The sequence below is a fragment of the Erpetoichthys calabaricus genome, chromosome 1 (assembly GCF_900747795.2).
Source record: "Erpetoichthys calabaricus chromosome 1, fErpCal1.3, whole genome shotgun sequence".
Classification (NCBI taxonomy): Eukaryota; Metazoa; Chordata; class Cladistia; order Polypteriformes; family Polypteridae; genus Erpetoichthys; species Erpetoichthys calabaricus.
In genome coordinates this window covers 234,615,670-234,633,198 of record NC_041394.2, presented here as the reverse complement: position 1 = coordinate 234,633,198, position 17,529 = coordinate 234,615,670, and the positions used below count along the sequence as shown (strand labels likewise).

The 17,529-nt window shown below is 36.8% G+C and overlaps 1 protein-coding gene across 1 annotated transcript in view; it reads right to left on the bottom strand.

Annotated features, from left to right (window-relative positions):
- Nucleotides 1-17,529, bottom strand: part of LOC114660141 (ADP-ribosylation factor-like protein 8B-A) — a 46,729-nt gene that overhangs the window by 6,657 nt on the left and 22,543 nt on the right. Inside the window, exons 2-6 of the mRNA XM_028812644.2 lie at nt 12,930-13,010; nt 10,071-10,144; nt 9,389-9,482; nt 2,062-2,129; nt 1,615-1,685 (exon numbers count right to left, since the gene is read on the bottom strand). Of these exons, the coding sequence (XP_028668477.1) occupies nt 1,615-1,685; nt 2,062-2,129; nt 9,389-9,482; nt 10,071-10,144; nt 12,930-13,010 (388 nt within the window). The remainder of the gene's footprint in view (nt 1-1,614; nt 1,686-2,061; nt 2,130-9,388; nt 9,483-10,070; nt 10,145-12,929; nt 13,011-17,529) is intronic.

Genomic DNA, 17,529 nt, shown 5'->3' with positions numbered 1-17,529 from the left:
GGAAGTCGGCAGTGGCAGAGAAGTATGTAAGAGTTATACAGGATATGTACGAGAGAAGTGTGATAGTGGTGAGGTCTGCTGTAGGAGTGACGGATGCATTCAAGGGATTACATCAGGCATCGGTTCTGAACCCTTTCTTATTTGCTATGATAATGGACAGGTTAAAAGATGAGATTAGACAGGAGTCTCTCTGGACTATGATGCTTGCTGATGACATTGTGATCTGTAGCGAGAGTAGGAAGCAAGTAGAGGAGACCCTGGAGAGGTGGAGATATGCTCTAGAGAGGAGAGGAATGAAGGTCAGTAGGAACAAGACAGAATACATGTGTGTAAATAAGAGGTATGTCAGAGGAGTGGTTATGATGCAGGGAGTAGATTTGGTGAAGGGGGACGAGTTTAAATGCCTGGTATCAACAATACAGATTAACGAGGAGTGTGGAAGAGAGGTGAAGAAAAGAGTGCAGACAGGGTGGAGAATAGTGTCTGGAGTGAATTGTGACAGACAGGTATCAGCAAGAGTGAAAGGGATGGTGTACAGGAAGGCAGTGAGACCAGCTATGTTATATGGGTTGGAGATGGTGGCACTGACCAGAAAGCAGGAGACAGAGCTGGAAGTGGTAGAGTCAAAGATGTTAAGATTTGCATTGGGAGTGACAAGGATGGATTAGCTGACATTAGAGGGTCAGCTCGGGTTAGACGGTTTGGAGACAAAGTCAGAGAGGCGAGATTGCATTGATTTGAACATCTGTTGAGGAAAAAGGCTGGATATGTAATGGAAAGGATGCTAATAATAATAATAATAATAATTCATTACATTTATATAGCGCTTTTCTCAGTACTCAAAGCGCTATCCACACAGGGAGGAACCGGGAAGCGAGCTAAGGATGGAGCTGCCAGGTAACAGAAAAAGAGGAGGCCTAAGAGGAGGTTTATGGATGTGGTAAGAGAAGACATGCAGGTGGTGGGTGTAACAGAGCAAGATGCAGAGGACAGAAGGATATGGAAAAAGATGATCCGCAGTGGTGACCTCTAATGGGAGCAGCCGAAAGAAGAAGAAGAAGGTCAAGCTCCCCATGCAATTCTTTAAAATTTCCAATCATGAGCAACACATAGTAAATCTATTCACCTTTAAAATGAAGGTATTTAATTAAATTAAATAAACATTCCACTTAATAAGTACATTTTCAGGTGTGTTCTGTAATGCAAAAAATATTACATATTGCATAATATTAAGTAGTCAGAGGGTAATGTAACTGAATATTTTTGCTCACAAAGAAAAATGTATTTTCCTGTTGATCAGTACAAATATGCCTGATTAATTCTGTAAATGTTTTAGGAATTTTAAAAGACAGGTATTATATCCATCTATCCACTTTATAAACCTGCTTATTTCAGTACAGGTTCATAGACACTGGAGCTTATTATGATTGGATTGTCAGCAAAGTAAGAACCAACCATTACTGGGCCTGGCATAATAAAAAAAAATGAAAAATGAGCCAATAAACAGTAATAAAACTGTAAAAAATAACTAAATTGCCACACAAATTATATGAATTCAGTAAAAATGACACATGTTAAATGCATTTCAAGATTTGAAACATTTAAATTAGTTACCTATGTTGTCTTTCTCTTTACAAGATATTGAATAGCAGCAGATTTCTCTATCTTGAATTGCTACCAAGTTCCTGAAAAAAGTCACAAGAATATTCGTAATTACACTTAACAAGAAAAACATGCTGTGGAAGTACCCAGAATTTCTGTGCATTACTGTAGGCGACAGTGCAAATACTAGGAAGATTTATATTACATCTGGCAATATGTTCAGTGTCAAAATATACTCTTAGCTGTTTGATAGAAGTGGTAATCTAAATATACTGAGATTAGACAAAGACAGAGAGAGAGAGAGAGAGAGAGAGAGAGAGAGAGAGAGAGAGAGAGAGAGAGAGAGAAGAGTGTGATAACGGAAGACAGAATTTTACATGCCAGTGTAAGACATTATGAAATCTGAATTATCAGATGCTTTCAGTTCAAAATGCCTTCTTCAGTGTTTGGGCTACTTACAGTTTTTCTATAAGTTCTTTTTCATCCAAAGCACCATTAATGTCCCTTTTGTTGCCTAAGACTAAAACCTAAAAATTGAATAGTTCATTATTACATAACATTTAAAACAACACATGAACAGGTTACAACACACACAATAGCACTTAATAATGTAAATATCAAAATATTCAACTTGCAGAAGCTTTTCAGGAAACTTAAAATTAACTTATTATTTATTAAGTCTACTGAATATAATGCATGTAGCTTCTTATTTAAAATCCACTAGTAAATCACTGTGTGAGTGGGGTAAGTTGTTCAAACTGCCAGGCCTCAAAATATAGAAACAAGTAAAGTATTTGAAATTATAATGTTCCTTTAATGTACTTGGCAATGTTGCTCGCTAGAGGATGGTGAAATACTGTGCGTATTGCCATACGTTTATGACAATGCACTGTAGATACACAAAAAACAAGTTGGTTTGGGGTTTTTTTGTTTCCTTTTTTGCATTTTTATGGTATGTATAGTTATAGGAATATATGCAGCTGTGGTATTGTTTATGGTGATTCATATTTGGGAAAATAATCAAAGGAAAAACAGAAGTAAAAATCTTGGCTGATGTTGTCTTTCTCATTTGTCTGGAGTTGTAACACACTCCTTCTGACAAGATGTTCAAAGTTAATCTTTCATGAAGTGTAAATCTGGACTTGCTGGAAAATAGAACTGTGTGCTAAAGAAAAGAAGGGGGAATGGGGTGGAGATGTGAAACAACAGAGGAAATAAATAACTGCTTCATCATTATTTGGGAATTCAGTGATGTCTGACATGTTTTGCGTAATATTAAAATTTAAAGATATATTATGAAAATAGCATGTTAATGATTGGTGTATGTAATGATTTCATGTAGCCCCAAGAATTTGAAACATACATTTATAAACTGCTCAAAAAGTAAAGGAACACTTTTTAATCTGAGCATAGCAACAAGTCAAAGAAATGTCTGGGATATTGATCTGTTCAGTTAAGTAGCAGAGGGGGTTGTTAACACAGTGTTAAGTGGTGTTAAGGAAATTAACAACAGGTGCACTAGAGGGGCAACAATGAGATGACCCCCAAAACAGGAATGGTTTAACAGGTGGAGGCCACTGACATTTTTCCCTCCTCATCTTTTCAGACTGTTCTTTCACTAGTTTTGCATTTGACTACGGTCAGTGTCACTTCTGGTAGCATGAAGCAATACGTGAACCCTACAGAGGTTGCACAGGTAGTGCAACTTCTCCAGGATGGCACATCAATATGTGCCATTGCCAGAAGGTTTGCTGTATCTCCCAGCATAGTCTCAAGGGCATGGACGAGATTCCAGAAGACAGGCAGATACTCTAGGAGAGCTGAGCAGGGCCGTAGAAGGCCCTTAACCCATCAGCAGGACCAGTATCTGCTCCTTTGGGCAAGCAGGAACAGGATGAGCACTGCCAGAACCCTACAAAATGACCTCCAGCAGGCCACTGGTGTGAATGTCTCTGACCAACAATCAGAAACAGACTTCACGAGGGTGGCCTGAGGGCCCGACGTCCTCTAGTGGGTCCTGTGCTCACTGCCCGGTACCATGGAGCTCGATTGGCATTTGCCATAGAATAACAGAATTGGAAGGTACACCACTGCCGCCCTATGCTTTTCACAAATGAGAGCAGGTTCACCCTTAGCACAAATGACAGACGTGAAAGGGTCTGGAGAAGCCGTGGAGAACATTATGCTACCTGTAACATCATTCAATATGACCGGTTTGGTGGTGGGTCAGTGATGATCTGGGTAGGCATAACCATGGAAGGACGTACAGACCTCTACAGGGTAGACAACGGCACCTTGACTGCCATTAGGAATCATGGTTCCTCCTGGTGCATGACAATGCCAAGTTTCATGTGGCAAGACGATGCAGGCAGTTCCTGGAGGATGAAGGAATTGATACCATTGACTGGCCCCTACGCTCGCCTGACCTAAATCCAATAGAACACCTCTGGGACATTTATGTTTCGGTCCATCCGACGCCGCCAGGTTGCACCTCAGACTGTCCAGGGGCTCAGTGATGCCCTGGTCCAGATCTGGGAGGAGATCCCCCAGGACACCATCCGTTGTCTCATTAGGAGCATGCCCTGACGCTGTCAGGCATGCATACAAGCATGTGGGGGCCATACAAATACTGAGTACAATTTTGAGTTGCTACAATAAAATTTCGGCGAAATGGACTAGTCTGCATCACTTTTTCACTTTGAATTTCGGTGTGTCCTTGAATACAGCTCTCTGTAGGTTGATAATTTTCATTTCCATCAAACAATGTGGCATCCTTTCGTTCCTAACACATTAAACAGTCCATATCAATATAGATATCCAGCATGATTTTGTTTCCCAATGAGATTTGATGTGTTTTCAAAGTGTTTCTTTAATTTTTTTGAGCAGTTTATATCCAAAACATATTTCAAGTATGAAACATAATCTCAATTAGTATGACAACTTCCTAACAAACATAAATGCTTATTTCATAAGGATTCACCCAGAGCTAAGACTAGATGACTGGCTTTCTCATGCACCAATCATAGCCGCAAGCTACATGTTATGACAGCTCTCTGAACTTTCGGAATACTAAGATTTATATTGAGATTATAATATTTTATGATGAATTACAATAAAGAATATACATAAGAAGAAAAGGAAGAAGTATGACATTTTATAAATTGTTAAATTTGTTTAAATAATTTAGACAATTAATAATTACACATTTATAAGGTAATATTTCTATGCTCTTTAAAGGTTTTGAGCAATCAGTGTTCTAAATTTGCACCTAGCTTTAGTTTCATGGTGGTGTCTTCTGTGCTGTGATTATGTGGAAAATAGTGAAGACAGAAAAGGGAAGGACAGGAACTGATAGTCGATAAATCTGGATAGAGATAGTATGACTGCAATAAAAAAAGCCTACCCAAAAGAACATTTTGTGTCTTTAACCACTAGACCACTAACCCAACACTTACACATTATGTAAATTAAACCAGTGGGCTACAGCTTATACCCATTCATACACCCAGCCTCTGCCATAAAGGTTCTCTGCATTGAATGTACTGGTAATTTTGCAATCACTATGGACTTTTTACAGATTTTGTGGCAAGATGCCATGGGAGTACCCAGTGTTTTGCTGAGCCAATTCAACAGTGGGTCAAAAGTTAAGAAGCAATGAGTTTAGTGGTGGACAACTACTGGGTGATAGAGGGTATCTCCCTTGTGCCTACCTATTGACATCTGTAACTGACCCTCAGACAGCAGCTGAACAGCAATACAATACAACATAGCACATCGACAAACCTGCAGCATTTGACTGCTGTACAACTAATTAGCTGCTCAAACATCAAAGCCGTTCATATAAATCCTTAATACGTGACAAACTTGTTCAGAGTTAAAGGAAAGTTGTAAGAACTGTCCAACCTCGCTGAATGATGTCTCCAACCACTGTATCTTCAACTATATTTAAAAGTCTGCAGCCTGATGCAATCCAGTTGTACAGTCATGAATTTTGTTGCCTAACGTTAAGAGTTTTTAACAGCAGCATCATGCACGTTTTGCTCCTAAGGGATAAGCCAAGGATGTTGTACTTCAGTTTTCTTGCAATACGTTTATTGACAGTTTTGTCCTTTGAACCATCTGGGAGAGTTTTAAATCAAAAGGAATAATTAAAAATTTCCTCTTTCTCAGTCATCGTAATCAGAATAGCTGAGATCAGAGGTTACCAAACTAAGTCAAGGTCCCCCAAAATGTCATCTGGTATCATCTGGTCAGGATTTCCACTAATATAAACCCAACACAATGAAAAGGAACATGATCATGGATCTCGGTTAATGTTAACAGTAGTGACACTGCATGATTTTATATAATAATAATACCTGTTAATCAAAGCAAATCCTTAACTACAGCTGACTCTGGGTCACAGGTTTGCAGTGTTTTTTCTTAGGGAAACCCCCCTGGATTGCATCTGCCACACCCGGAAGTGCTGCCAGATGAGGATCCGGGAGCACCTGGAACACTTCCGGGTGCCCATGCAGCACTTCCGCCACACCCAGGAGTGCTGCCTGAAGAGTATCAAAGAGCACCTGGAACACTTCTGGCTGCCTCAATACGTTCGAGGAGCCAGAGTCGGGAGGTGGAGGACAAAGATTGCGTGGAGAGGAGTAGAGGCAACAGAGGAGAAAATGAGAGAGAAAGAGAATCAAAGAATGAAGAAGAAAAAAAAGGGTTTAATCAGTATTGTGGAACTGTGTTGTACTTGTGGGGAACAGGGAAGATGTTTCCCCGATGGAAAAGAAATAAAAGCATGTTGCTTTTGCACTATAAGCTTTTAGTATACATCATACTGTATATGCGCTGTTGTGTAATTTTGGGGGTTGTTTCAATTTATTACTTTGTATTATGCTCCGCAGGCTATGTGGTCTTAAGCAAGCTCCTAACTGAAATTAATGAATGTACTGGGCCATTGGTGTGCAGAGTCTATTAACTAGTTAGTGCTCTTTAAATAGTGGAGATGTCCATCATTTTAAATTGTAGATGCCTTGTCTGAGATGTGTTCCAAAATCTTTTGTTTCTTATAAATTTTTTTGTGAATAATGCTTTTGGAGTAGAGATATATGTATTGTCTTGAGATGTGAAAATTATTTATTTTTAGTTTCTAGTTTGTCCAGGTCTTATGAAGGGGTACAGTCCCAAAACACGTCGGCCTGATGGACAATGATCTGAATATTCACTGTCAGAAGTTAAAATCCTGGGTACTATTGCTTTGCAGACTGTTCAAGTTATAAAGTTAAAAAATGTTTGTATTTAAAGTTAAAAAAATGACTTGTGTAATAGAGGTTGGGTGAACTAACTAAGTGTTCCCTATGTAGTATATTTATTAAATTGCTGGTTTAGTATAATTCTGATGGTTTTTTGATTGAATCTTTATTAACTCGTGCAAAGCTGTTAAAAATACGTAGGGAGAACTGCAACTTCCAGACACATGTGACACTTGAAAACATAAATGGGACTGTCAGTGAGTGCAATGTTACATGATCAAAAATAAAGCTTAGTTTACACATAGAAAATGCAGATCAAATCATTTGTGATTGCTCAATGATGTTAAATGCAATCCAAAAATAAAAACAAAATGCTGAAATTGGTTAACTGATTAGATGTGCTGGACCAGACCCAACTTTATACTTCTCGGCATAGGACACCAGCTGAAGTTTATAGGGTGGCACAACTCTCTTTCCCTTTCTACCCTTCTTCACAAATACAGTAAAAGTATGATACGTGTAAGCTTAATACATGCCATATATATACATATATATTGTGATGGATGGCCGGGGATAGTGCCCTAGCGGGAGACCCGGAGGAGCAAGGGACCAAGAGAAGGGCAATTTATACCCCGGGACATGAGCAGGCAGCCCCCCTGGGTTGCATCAGGGCCACAGGCTTGGGGCTTAGAAGCTTCAACCTATTGTGGTCCGTGGCCTCCGCCAGGGGGCACCTGGACAGCTCTGGATTCAAGAGCAGCGCTTGCACCACACCCAGAAGTGCTGCCGGAGGTTAATCTAGAAGCACCTGGAGCACTTCTGGGTGCACTATAAAAGGGGCCGCCTCACTCCAGAGTTGGGTGGAAGAGGACGGACCTTGCGAGGAGTGGAGTAGAGGCGGCAATAGAGAGAGAAGAAAGAGAGAGAAAAAAGGGCTGTGAGAATTAGTGTTAGTGAGTTGACTACTGTGTGTGAGGTGCAAAGGACTGTGCAGTGAGAAACGAAATAAATTGAGTGTGCATTTTGGACATCTGGCTGTCTCAGTCTGTGTCCAGGCTTCTTTTACAATATAAATAAGGATTCTTAGTGTGCAGAAAATGACACGACCTAAGAAAACCTGAACTATAGACCACTGCACTGCTTCTAATCCATATAAAAAACCAAAACAAAATTGTTTGTGACTGTTCGAACACATTGGTTTTTGTCAGCTATCCTTCTATTTGCTCCTGGAGGTCAGAAGATGATGCTGTTATGATAATAAAATAAAAGAAATATTTCAGTTATTTTCAGTTGTCATTAATGACACAGGAAACCATCTTCTGGTTAGTGTAGTGGATGCTTAACAGAACTATCATAAAGCAGTATTAAGTCAGGAATCTCAGGTTCAAGGGTTGTTCTTAATATAATTGTGAAAGGATCTGTTTAAGAAAAAGGCGGCTAATTGTGGAAATGATGTGCAAAAACAGATGCATAAAATAGAGCATTCCTGCATAGGGATACTGAACTTTTTATAACATTTTACTGTTTTTCTTAGCACCACTGCCAGAATTCAGTGCTTGGCAGAAACCTTTCCAAGGCGAAATATCAGCCTGTTAAACATACTAGAGCTATTGGGTGCTTTAGGATTCAACAGGATTCAGTCTGTTTCTGATTGTACTTTTTGGCATGTGTTTATGATGTGCAGAATGTTCAGGTGGGTGTGAGTATATAATTGTATTGTGTTATTAAATATGTGATTTTTGTTCAGTATTAATAACCGTGGAACCACAGTATTAACAGTAATGTTAATAGAACTTTATTTTGTTATGATTTGTCTACATTAATCATTGATCTCCATTTTCTATCACTGTGTGTTTAAAATAATTGATGTGTTTATGTATGGTTTAATAATTAACTGATGGCACATATTGTTTATGTATGGTTTAATAATTTACTGATGGTACATTTTAGTTTCAAGTATAAGTAAATGCTCTTGAGTCTAAGAGTTCAAAAGCACTCACACATCCATGATATGACAGGTCTGGCAATATGAAGAATGCCTTTTTGCATTATGTTCCAAAAGCTTTATGACTGTAATTCTGCCAACTGGAGAATGATATCCTTCAATATTATACAGTAATGCAGCTGACAAATGTTGCATCTGTTTTTTTTTCCTTCAATTAAAAAGAACTGGATGAATAAAAAAGCATTTCAATAAAACAACAGATTATACTTTATGTGTAAATAATTCTTAACACTATAAGAAGGTTAGGAGTGCCTAAAATGTTAGTACAGAATATCAAACATAGTCAAAGAATAAATGAGTACAACAAAATACTAATCTTATTACAAGAATTGCTTTTACCTGAAAGCATTAAAGCACATTTTGTAGTTAACTTATACTCAAAGACACATCTAAAAATTATTATTATTAAAAACATAAATATAAAAGACAAGCACCTTAATTGAAAAATGGAATGGAAAAGTATGCAATCAATTTTAGCACATGGATTTGTAGAAAAGGATTAAAGTGTTTTTTTATTGTAACCATATTGACAAATACTCACTGGTATTCCATGTAATTGAGGTTTATCTAACAAGTTATGCAATTCATTTTTTGAAGCTTCAACTTTTTCTAAGTCTGCTGCATCAACCATATATCTGGAAACCAAAAAATTAAGGTGTTAAATCAAATGGTCATTTAATTAACTACATAGCCAGATTATGCAAGTTGACATAAAACTGCTACCATAACCTATTATACTTTATGCTTGTTAGCATACTGTTTGCTGCTGCTTACTAAAACCTCTAAGAAACCATACTTAATTCCTATACACTATGTGTATACAGTTTACATGCTCTCCCCTGTGTATAGACTTTGTGTAGGAATTCAAGTTTCCACCATCTTCATCCAGAGACCTACATGAAATGTTAATAGGTGAGTTTTTAAAATGGCTCAAAACATGGATATATGTTATAAAATTGACTACTGTTCCATTTAGGGTTGGTCCATCTCTTATTAATAATCATTTTAGGACAGGCTCTGTCCCCATAATTTTGAAAAAGTAGTATTCAAAAATGGATGAATGGATGGTATTACACTGATGACACTGAAACTGGTGTAGCAACAGGCATCATCTTACCTATGTGTGTACAAAAATCTGCTTGTTACATGTATCTACAATAATAATGGTTTGTTTTGAAATGTACTGCAAAAGAATAACTTTTATTATGAATCCAGTCACTTACACTATTGCATTTACCCCTCTGCAGTATCTTTCCCACATACTACGAAATCGTGGCTGTCCTCCAATGTCCCATATCTGTAAATTTAAAGAAAAAATTAAACTGTGACATGAAGCCAACACTGCTTACAATGGGCATTCTCTTAAATTACTTCTTTTTTATAAGTCTATATCAACTTTATTTTTCAAGAAGATCCAGAAACTTTCTATCCTTACACTATCTTTGCTTTATCTATGTGCCGTTGCAAAAAGCTCAACTTTATTTTTCAAGAAGATCCAGAAACTTTCTATCCTTACACTATCTTTGCTTTATATATGTGCTGTTGCTAAAAGCTTTACTTTGCTAGACTTCCTTCTTTCACAGTGTATTACATTAATTTTGATAATGTGCAATTCCTCATTTTACTGTCAGTAGCACCTAGAAGAATTCTTCCCAAGATCAAGAGTCCCACCCCAGATGTTACTGTTAATGATATTGCTACTGACCAATGTGCAAATCTGCTTCAATGTGCACTTTTCATAAGCCATGGAATAACATAACATAACAACATGAAATGTTAGGAAACTTCTAAAACCTGCAGACTTCTGGGAGAGCTAGAACCTAACCTTGCAACATTTGTCACAGGGTAGGAAATGGCTATAAAACATTTTTTCTGTTGCTTGAGCATGATAGTGTAGAATGAGTGCCACATCCACACAATTGACGCACCTCTTGTGTTAGTGTAGACTACCACAGTGCAAGGCTTAATGGATTCCACATTTCCCCTGACACAAAAGACAGTTACTGCACTGTGAACAGTACCTAAGTGTCTAATATCTTTCTTGTCTTTCTACTTAATTGCAATCATTTTGCTTTTTGCCACGCATCTGGTTCAGTTTCAGTTTATTCTAAAACTGACTTTGCAGTTTCTTGTTTACATGCCATTGTGTTTTGATTGAAGACTTCAACCCACTCATAAATACTGAGGAGTTATGATAGAGTGGCAAAAAAAATGAATTCTTTTTTGCAGCAAAATTTTATTTTATCCACTAGACAGCAGCAGAATAATGTCCTCAGAGTTATTCTGGCTTAACACTGTAAAGCAGATCATTACATGTCACCCAGAGTTTACTCATGCTTAAACATAATTACACAGAAATCTAAACCCAAGTCCCACTTGGGATTAACACCAAGAAGGTTAATTCAATTCTGTGTTGCAGGAGGCAAAAGCCATCTTTGAAGCTTTGGCTATAAGGGAGCAACTCTTCCAGAACAGGGTGCCAGTCTATCACAGGGCCCACTCATCTACACATCTATAATTACATTATCTTGGGGTAATTTAGAATTGTCACTTCCTGCCATCCTTCTGTAGCTTACCTGAATGCTGCCACTGCTCTACATGATGCTTTTGTCTTCTCCATCAACTTGATTGTTGCATGTAGGGAGAAAATGCATTTGTATTTTTGTTAAATGTGGCTGTAGCTGATGGAAACGCTACACTGAAGATTCACTTGAGCTATTTGACAGATTCTCTGCCCCTCTACTTTTCTGGGAAGCATGGCTTTGAATGCCTTTTCCTTAAAGTTTGGTCAAAGTTGTGACTTGCTGACAAATAGCAATATATCTGTGACTGAGAGCCCATTATAGCCAAAGAAATACTACTATTTTTAACTAGGTATAAAAAAGAAGAAGAAAGGATTAATGACTGCATTGAACAATTTTATGGAATCATCAATTTACTCTGGAATTTTCAAATGCATTTCAGAGACTCAGTCTGAACTGTACTCCCTTTGTTTTCATGAAGGGTTGTGTTTTCAAGTGTTATATTCTTGTGAAGAGTAATAGGTAAGTGTGTGTTGCTTGCTAAAGGGTCAGCAGCAGGAATTAGTTTATTTACACCTTTGTCAAATTAAAAAGCATTATAATGACTGCTTCCTTATTATATTTTCTAAATTATTCATTTGAATACAATCATGAAACACCATAGTTTTTATGTTAGGCATTTTGGGTCATAAAATTAATTTATCATTCATTCATTCATTCATTAAGTCACTTTCCAAACCTGCTTATACTGAACAGGGTCAGAGGGAAGCTGTAGTCTAACCCAACAAGCATCAGGTGCAAAGCAGGAACAATCCCTGGACAGGGTGCCAGTTCATCGCAGGGTCAACACACTCAATTTAGCAATGCCAATCCATGTAACCTGCATATCCTTGGACTGTGGGAGGAAACTGCAGCACCCAAAGGAAATCAACATAAACATGGGGAGAACATGCAATCTTCATACAGGGAGCACCAAGGACACAAACCCCAATCAATTCTTATGAGGCATCAGGGCTACCAGTGCGGTTCTATAATTTAACCTTAATAATGTTTAATACACTTTTTTCTTTTTACTTATCTGTATCATATATTAGCTGGGTTGTCCTTTCTTCATATGGGTAACAAACTAAGATTCAGTGAAGAGCCCGGTTTTGAAAGAACTAAATACTGACAAATTATATATGTATAAAATGACAAAAATTGCAGATTTTGACTAAAATCTCATATACATTCAGTAAAACTGAGGTGTTATGCTACAAAAATGTAAATATCTGAACTTCAAATTTTTGGACAAAACTTCAGACACATTACTGATAAAGTACATGAGCCAAATTAATTGACCTGTCCACTTCAGACTATTACTTAGTGAAAAACCACACATCCTTTTAATCCAGTGCAGAGCACTCCAGTTTTGTTTAATCTAATCAGACAAGTGTAAAGTAAAATTTACAGTGAAGTTTTGAAATAATATTCCAGTTATGCTGGGTAACACAGGAAGTACATTATAAAGTGTTTTTTAATTAAAGCATACTACTAGAAATGAAAAACACCTTTACTCACTTTTATTGTAACATTCCCTTTTGTAATTTTTCTCATATTAAAGCCCACAGTTGGAATCATGTCTTCAGTAAACTGCCCAGACTGAAAACAAGAAACAAAATATTGAAATAGTATTGAAGTACACAACAGCCTATAGAATAAGTCTAGCACTGAAAAGAAACTTTAAAATACAACAGCAAAACAAACATTTTACATAATCTTTTTTTTTCTTTCATTATATTAAACACTATCATGTCTCTCTATTATAAAAAGAAATCCTGTCCCCTGTCCTGATAGTCTATGGTACGTGATCTTCTCGGAAGATAATTTAAAGACCAACGAGACGAAAGAGACCTGCCACGGTGCGTCTCACAGGAACATAGAACGAGAGTCTTGCAAGACACACCCTACTTACAAGCAATATCAAAAAAAAACAAATCAGTAGTGTAAAGGCAGTCATGCAGCACACACAGCTCCAGGGCTCTCAGTGCATATAAAGTGTATAAGGTCAACATGGTAGAAATGAATAGGGTAGAAATTAAATGAATAGGGTAGAAATGAAACGTCGACAATTAAATGAAGAAGAAAGAAAAGCACGGAGAAAAGAGACCCAAAAGCGATGGAGAGAAAAAAATACCAAAAAGAAAAACAATAATCTAGGTGCAAATCTAGAAAATAAGGAATGTGATGATCAGCCTGGAACAAGTGGAATGGAAAAAAAAGCACGTCCAATTGGGCACGGAGAAAAGAGACTGAAATGCGTTGGACAGAAAAAAGAGTAAAAAAGAATAATCGAGGTGCAAATTCAGAAAATAAGGAAAGTAATTATCAGCCCGGAACAAGAGGAATTGAAAAAAAAGCACGTCCAATCCGGCTCAGAATTAAAAGACAATGAGTAAAAGAAAGTAGAACTTCATAAAGACGTTTACAAACGTTGAAGCTAAACACATGCAGAGCAGGTTAAAGACTATGAAACCAGTGAAAACGGCGCTATACACATGTGGAGAAAGCTGCGACAGCAGCTACCCCAACCGAACGCGCGCAGCGTTATACATCCTGCAAGAAAGAACGTAACCACGCCCGTGGCCAGAAATAAAAGACAGGTATTGCTTTTACAACGTCACGTGAGACCAGGCAGTGAGCCATCATTTAAAACAAGTCAACAGACCTCTAAGCTAGCAGTTGTTGGATTGCTTTTGGCAGGCAAGCATCATGTGTTCCCAGCATTTAAAACAACGACATGCGACCTGCAAAAGAGGCAGCTAGCAAGCAGCAAAAAGACAGCAAATGATCCAAAGGCATATCCTTAGCGTACGTTCAGCCGCAACACCCTTCACAACACGAGCAGTATTATACGTCTGGGAAGAAAGAGATGTAACCTTGCACGAGGCAGGAAATAAAGAAACAAGTATTGTTTTTACAAAAGTTTTTAAAGTAAAAGTGAAAATAATGCATATGTAACAATTCACAAGAAAGTAACAATCTCTTTAAATTGTAGATTGCCTGCCTAAGGTAAAGTCATCCCTGATGAATGGGGACGTGGGAATGAGGGGTCCTTTCATTGGATTAACGCTATTTCAGATGTGGAATGGCAAAATGGGGGAGGCAGCTTGATGAATGAGGTCTCCAGGACTTAAAACAAATCCAAATCATATTATGTGATATCATCTAATGTGAAATTCTACTCCGTACTTCTAGAATTTTTATTTTTATACTGTATTGAGGATTTATTCTGTTCTATGTATTGTACTGTACAGCTCAGAATTAAAAGACAATGAGTAAAATAACAGTAGAATTTCATAAAGACGTTTACAAACGTTGGCGCGAAACACATGCAGAGCAGGTTAGAGACTATGAAACCAGTGAAATTAGAAAGGCTCAAAAAAAAAAACAAAAAAAAAAACAAAAAAACAAAACGGCGCTATACACATGTGGAGAAAGTTAAAGGATATGAAAGTAGGAAAATTAGAAAATATAAAAAAAGAAAGTAAAGATCGCAGTAGTGCAAACAAACAAACTGCCTCATTTAACTATGCACCAGTCTAACTTTGGTTTTGCACAATAATTACTACACTATTGCACCTTAACACTTAATTCTACTTTATTCACATAATTTTACTTATTTATGATGTTCTACTATACTGTTATCTTTCAATCTAGGACTTTTTGTTAATTTAACTGATATTCTTCTAACTTTGCACAATTTTTGATAAGCGGATCAGGATGCATTTCGCTGCGTGTTGTCCTGTATAACTATGCATGTGACAAATAGATAATCTTGAGAATTTCAAAAACGGAGTTTACCACACATGCATTTATTGGTTACGTTGTTAGTGTATATATATTTATCTGTCTGCTTATTTAAAAAGCTACATTTACCCCAGGAGTCAAAAACGTTCTGTCTAGCCCTTGTACAAAAACCTAGACAAAAGCTGGGGTATCACCTTGGTAACCCCATGTACTTTTGGAACTATGAGAGGAAAATAGCACAACTTCACAGACAGGAGTCCAATGCAGAACTCTACTTACTTTTTTACTTTGTAAATAAAAAAATATTAACTGCTGATGATGTAGATCGTTTTGTCTGTGCTGAAATTCCAAACAGAGAAACCTATCCTGACCTCATTAAAAAGATTCAGCATATTGGGACCCGCAAGATTACAAATATTGTTTTTACAGAAGTTCTGAAATAAAAGTGAAACTAATGAAATAGCAACAATTCAAAGAAAAAAAAAATCTTAAAAGTGTGTATCCGGAAAACCAAACACGAGGGTTGGCGAGCGAAGCGAACAGGGGGCGAAGCCCCCTAGTTTATCTAAATATTTTCTCTGCATAGAGGCATGTGTAATTACAAGTATCTAACTCTTTAAACATCTTTCCACTTAACTGAATAAATAGGTGCCCAGGTTGGAAATGGCTTCCTTGAAGGACTCTTCATGACAAGAAGAATATTTAAATGCATTGTCTCTACATTCCACTCAGGACACACAGGCAACCACAGCTAATTATATTATTTCCCCACAAACATCTGCATATCTATCCATTTTGCCTACTGGCTAGGTAGGTCTAATGTGTAAAAGGATAGCAGCCCACTGTAAGACACATTCAAGCACACAACCAAACCAGGCCAGTTAGGAGTTGCTAATTAAAATAACATACAATATATATCTTTGAGAAGTAAAGTGAAACATAAGAACCTAGGAAACCTGCAAACTCCACACAAACAAGTATCTAAACAGTGTGGAAATTCTTTCATTTTTAATTATAAGAGTAGTATATTTTCTATTATTATAATTAGAGATGATAAGACATTAAACATATTTTAAAAGTTTATGTCTTTATGCTAAAAATATAAAAAGACAAACATGAAAATTAGTAATGGAAAAATTAAAACTAGAAGCTAGTAATTGATATCTAGAGCCACTTTTACAGATATTTTACACATTAGAAATAATGTCAATACTATGTAAATTGTGGATAGAGCTTTGAGTACTGACAAAAGCACTATATAAATGTAATGAATGAATGAATTAAATAATTAAATTACAAGGTAAAACGACAATTATTTAATTATGGGTGTCTTCACCAGCAACTTGCATTTGTATATAAGGCACACAATTTATTTTCTTTTTGTCTGAATGGTCCTGTTTTTGCATAAATGTTTCAGTTCTTTTTTGCTTTTATGTACCAATAGTAGAACAACTACGTTAGAGCATTTTATTATATATTTTGGTGCTAGACAGTGCTGACATGTTGACTCGTTGGACATGAAACTTAGGATTTCACTGTATTCCATATACTGTAGTTGACCAAATTACTGCTACTACTACTACTATTACAGTCTGTAACAACTATGAATAACCTGAATTGATATAACTTTAAATTAAATTAATAATATAAAAATACCTTTTAACAGCAGCTAATATAATTCTGGAAGAAACATTTGTCTTCTTTTGGGCCACAGATGCCAGTACTAACAGAAATTACAAAGAAGGGGTTTGGCCCAAAAGAACACCAACAATGATTTTTTTACTGTGGTAAACCCTGTAATTTAATTGCAAATTATTTTCCTTTTGTGGATTTGGGTTCAGCTGAAATTTTTTTAAGTTTAGATCTTGCATTCCATTTAGGAATTGACATTAAACCCTTAAAATCGCCATTACAAATCTTGTCTATTGATGGAGGGGTCCAATTGCAGAGGGCATTTTTAAATTTGTTACATCACCTATCGTGGTTCAGGTTAGCTGTCTCCAATTCCTTTTTCATGTTTCAGTCTTCTAAACCTGGGGTAATTTTTGGTCATTGATGACTTGAGAAGTATTCACCAGCTATTTTAATCAAAACAAACTGGCATGACATAATTGTTTCCAAACCTGTTTACATTTTCCTGTTTACCGAGCCCTTTTTAGGTAGTACAAACATATTATTACCTAAATAGTGTTAATCTCCTTGACTTATACCATACTTACACAGGTGCAGGGTTATGGGAGGAAGGCATTATGGTAGTCCCGGAGCAATACTAAAGAAAAGTAGCAAAGATAAAAATTACGCTCTCTCTTTTTTTCATGTAATGTTTCTGTAAGAAGATCGAATTAACGTCATATCACATACATGTAAAACA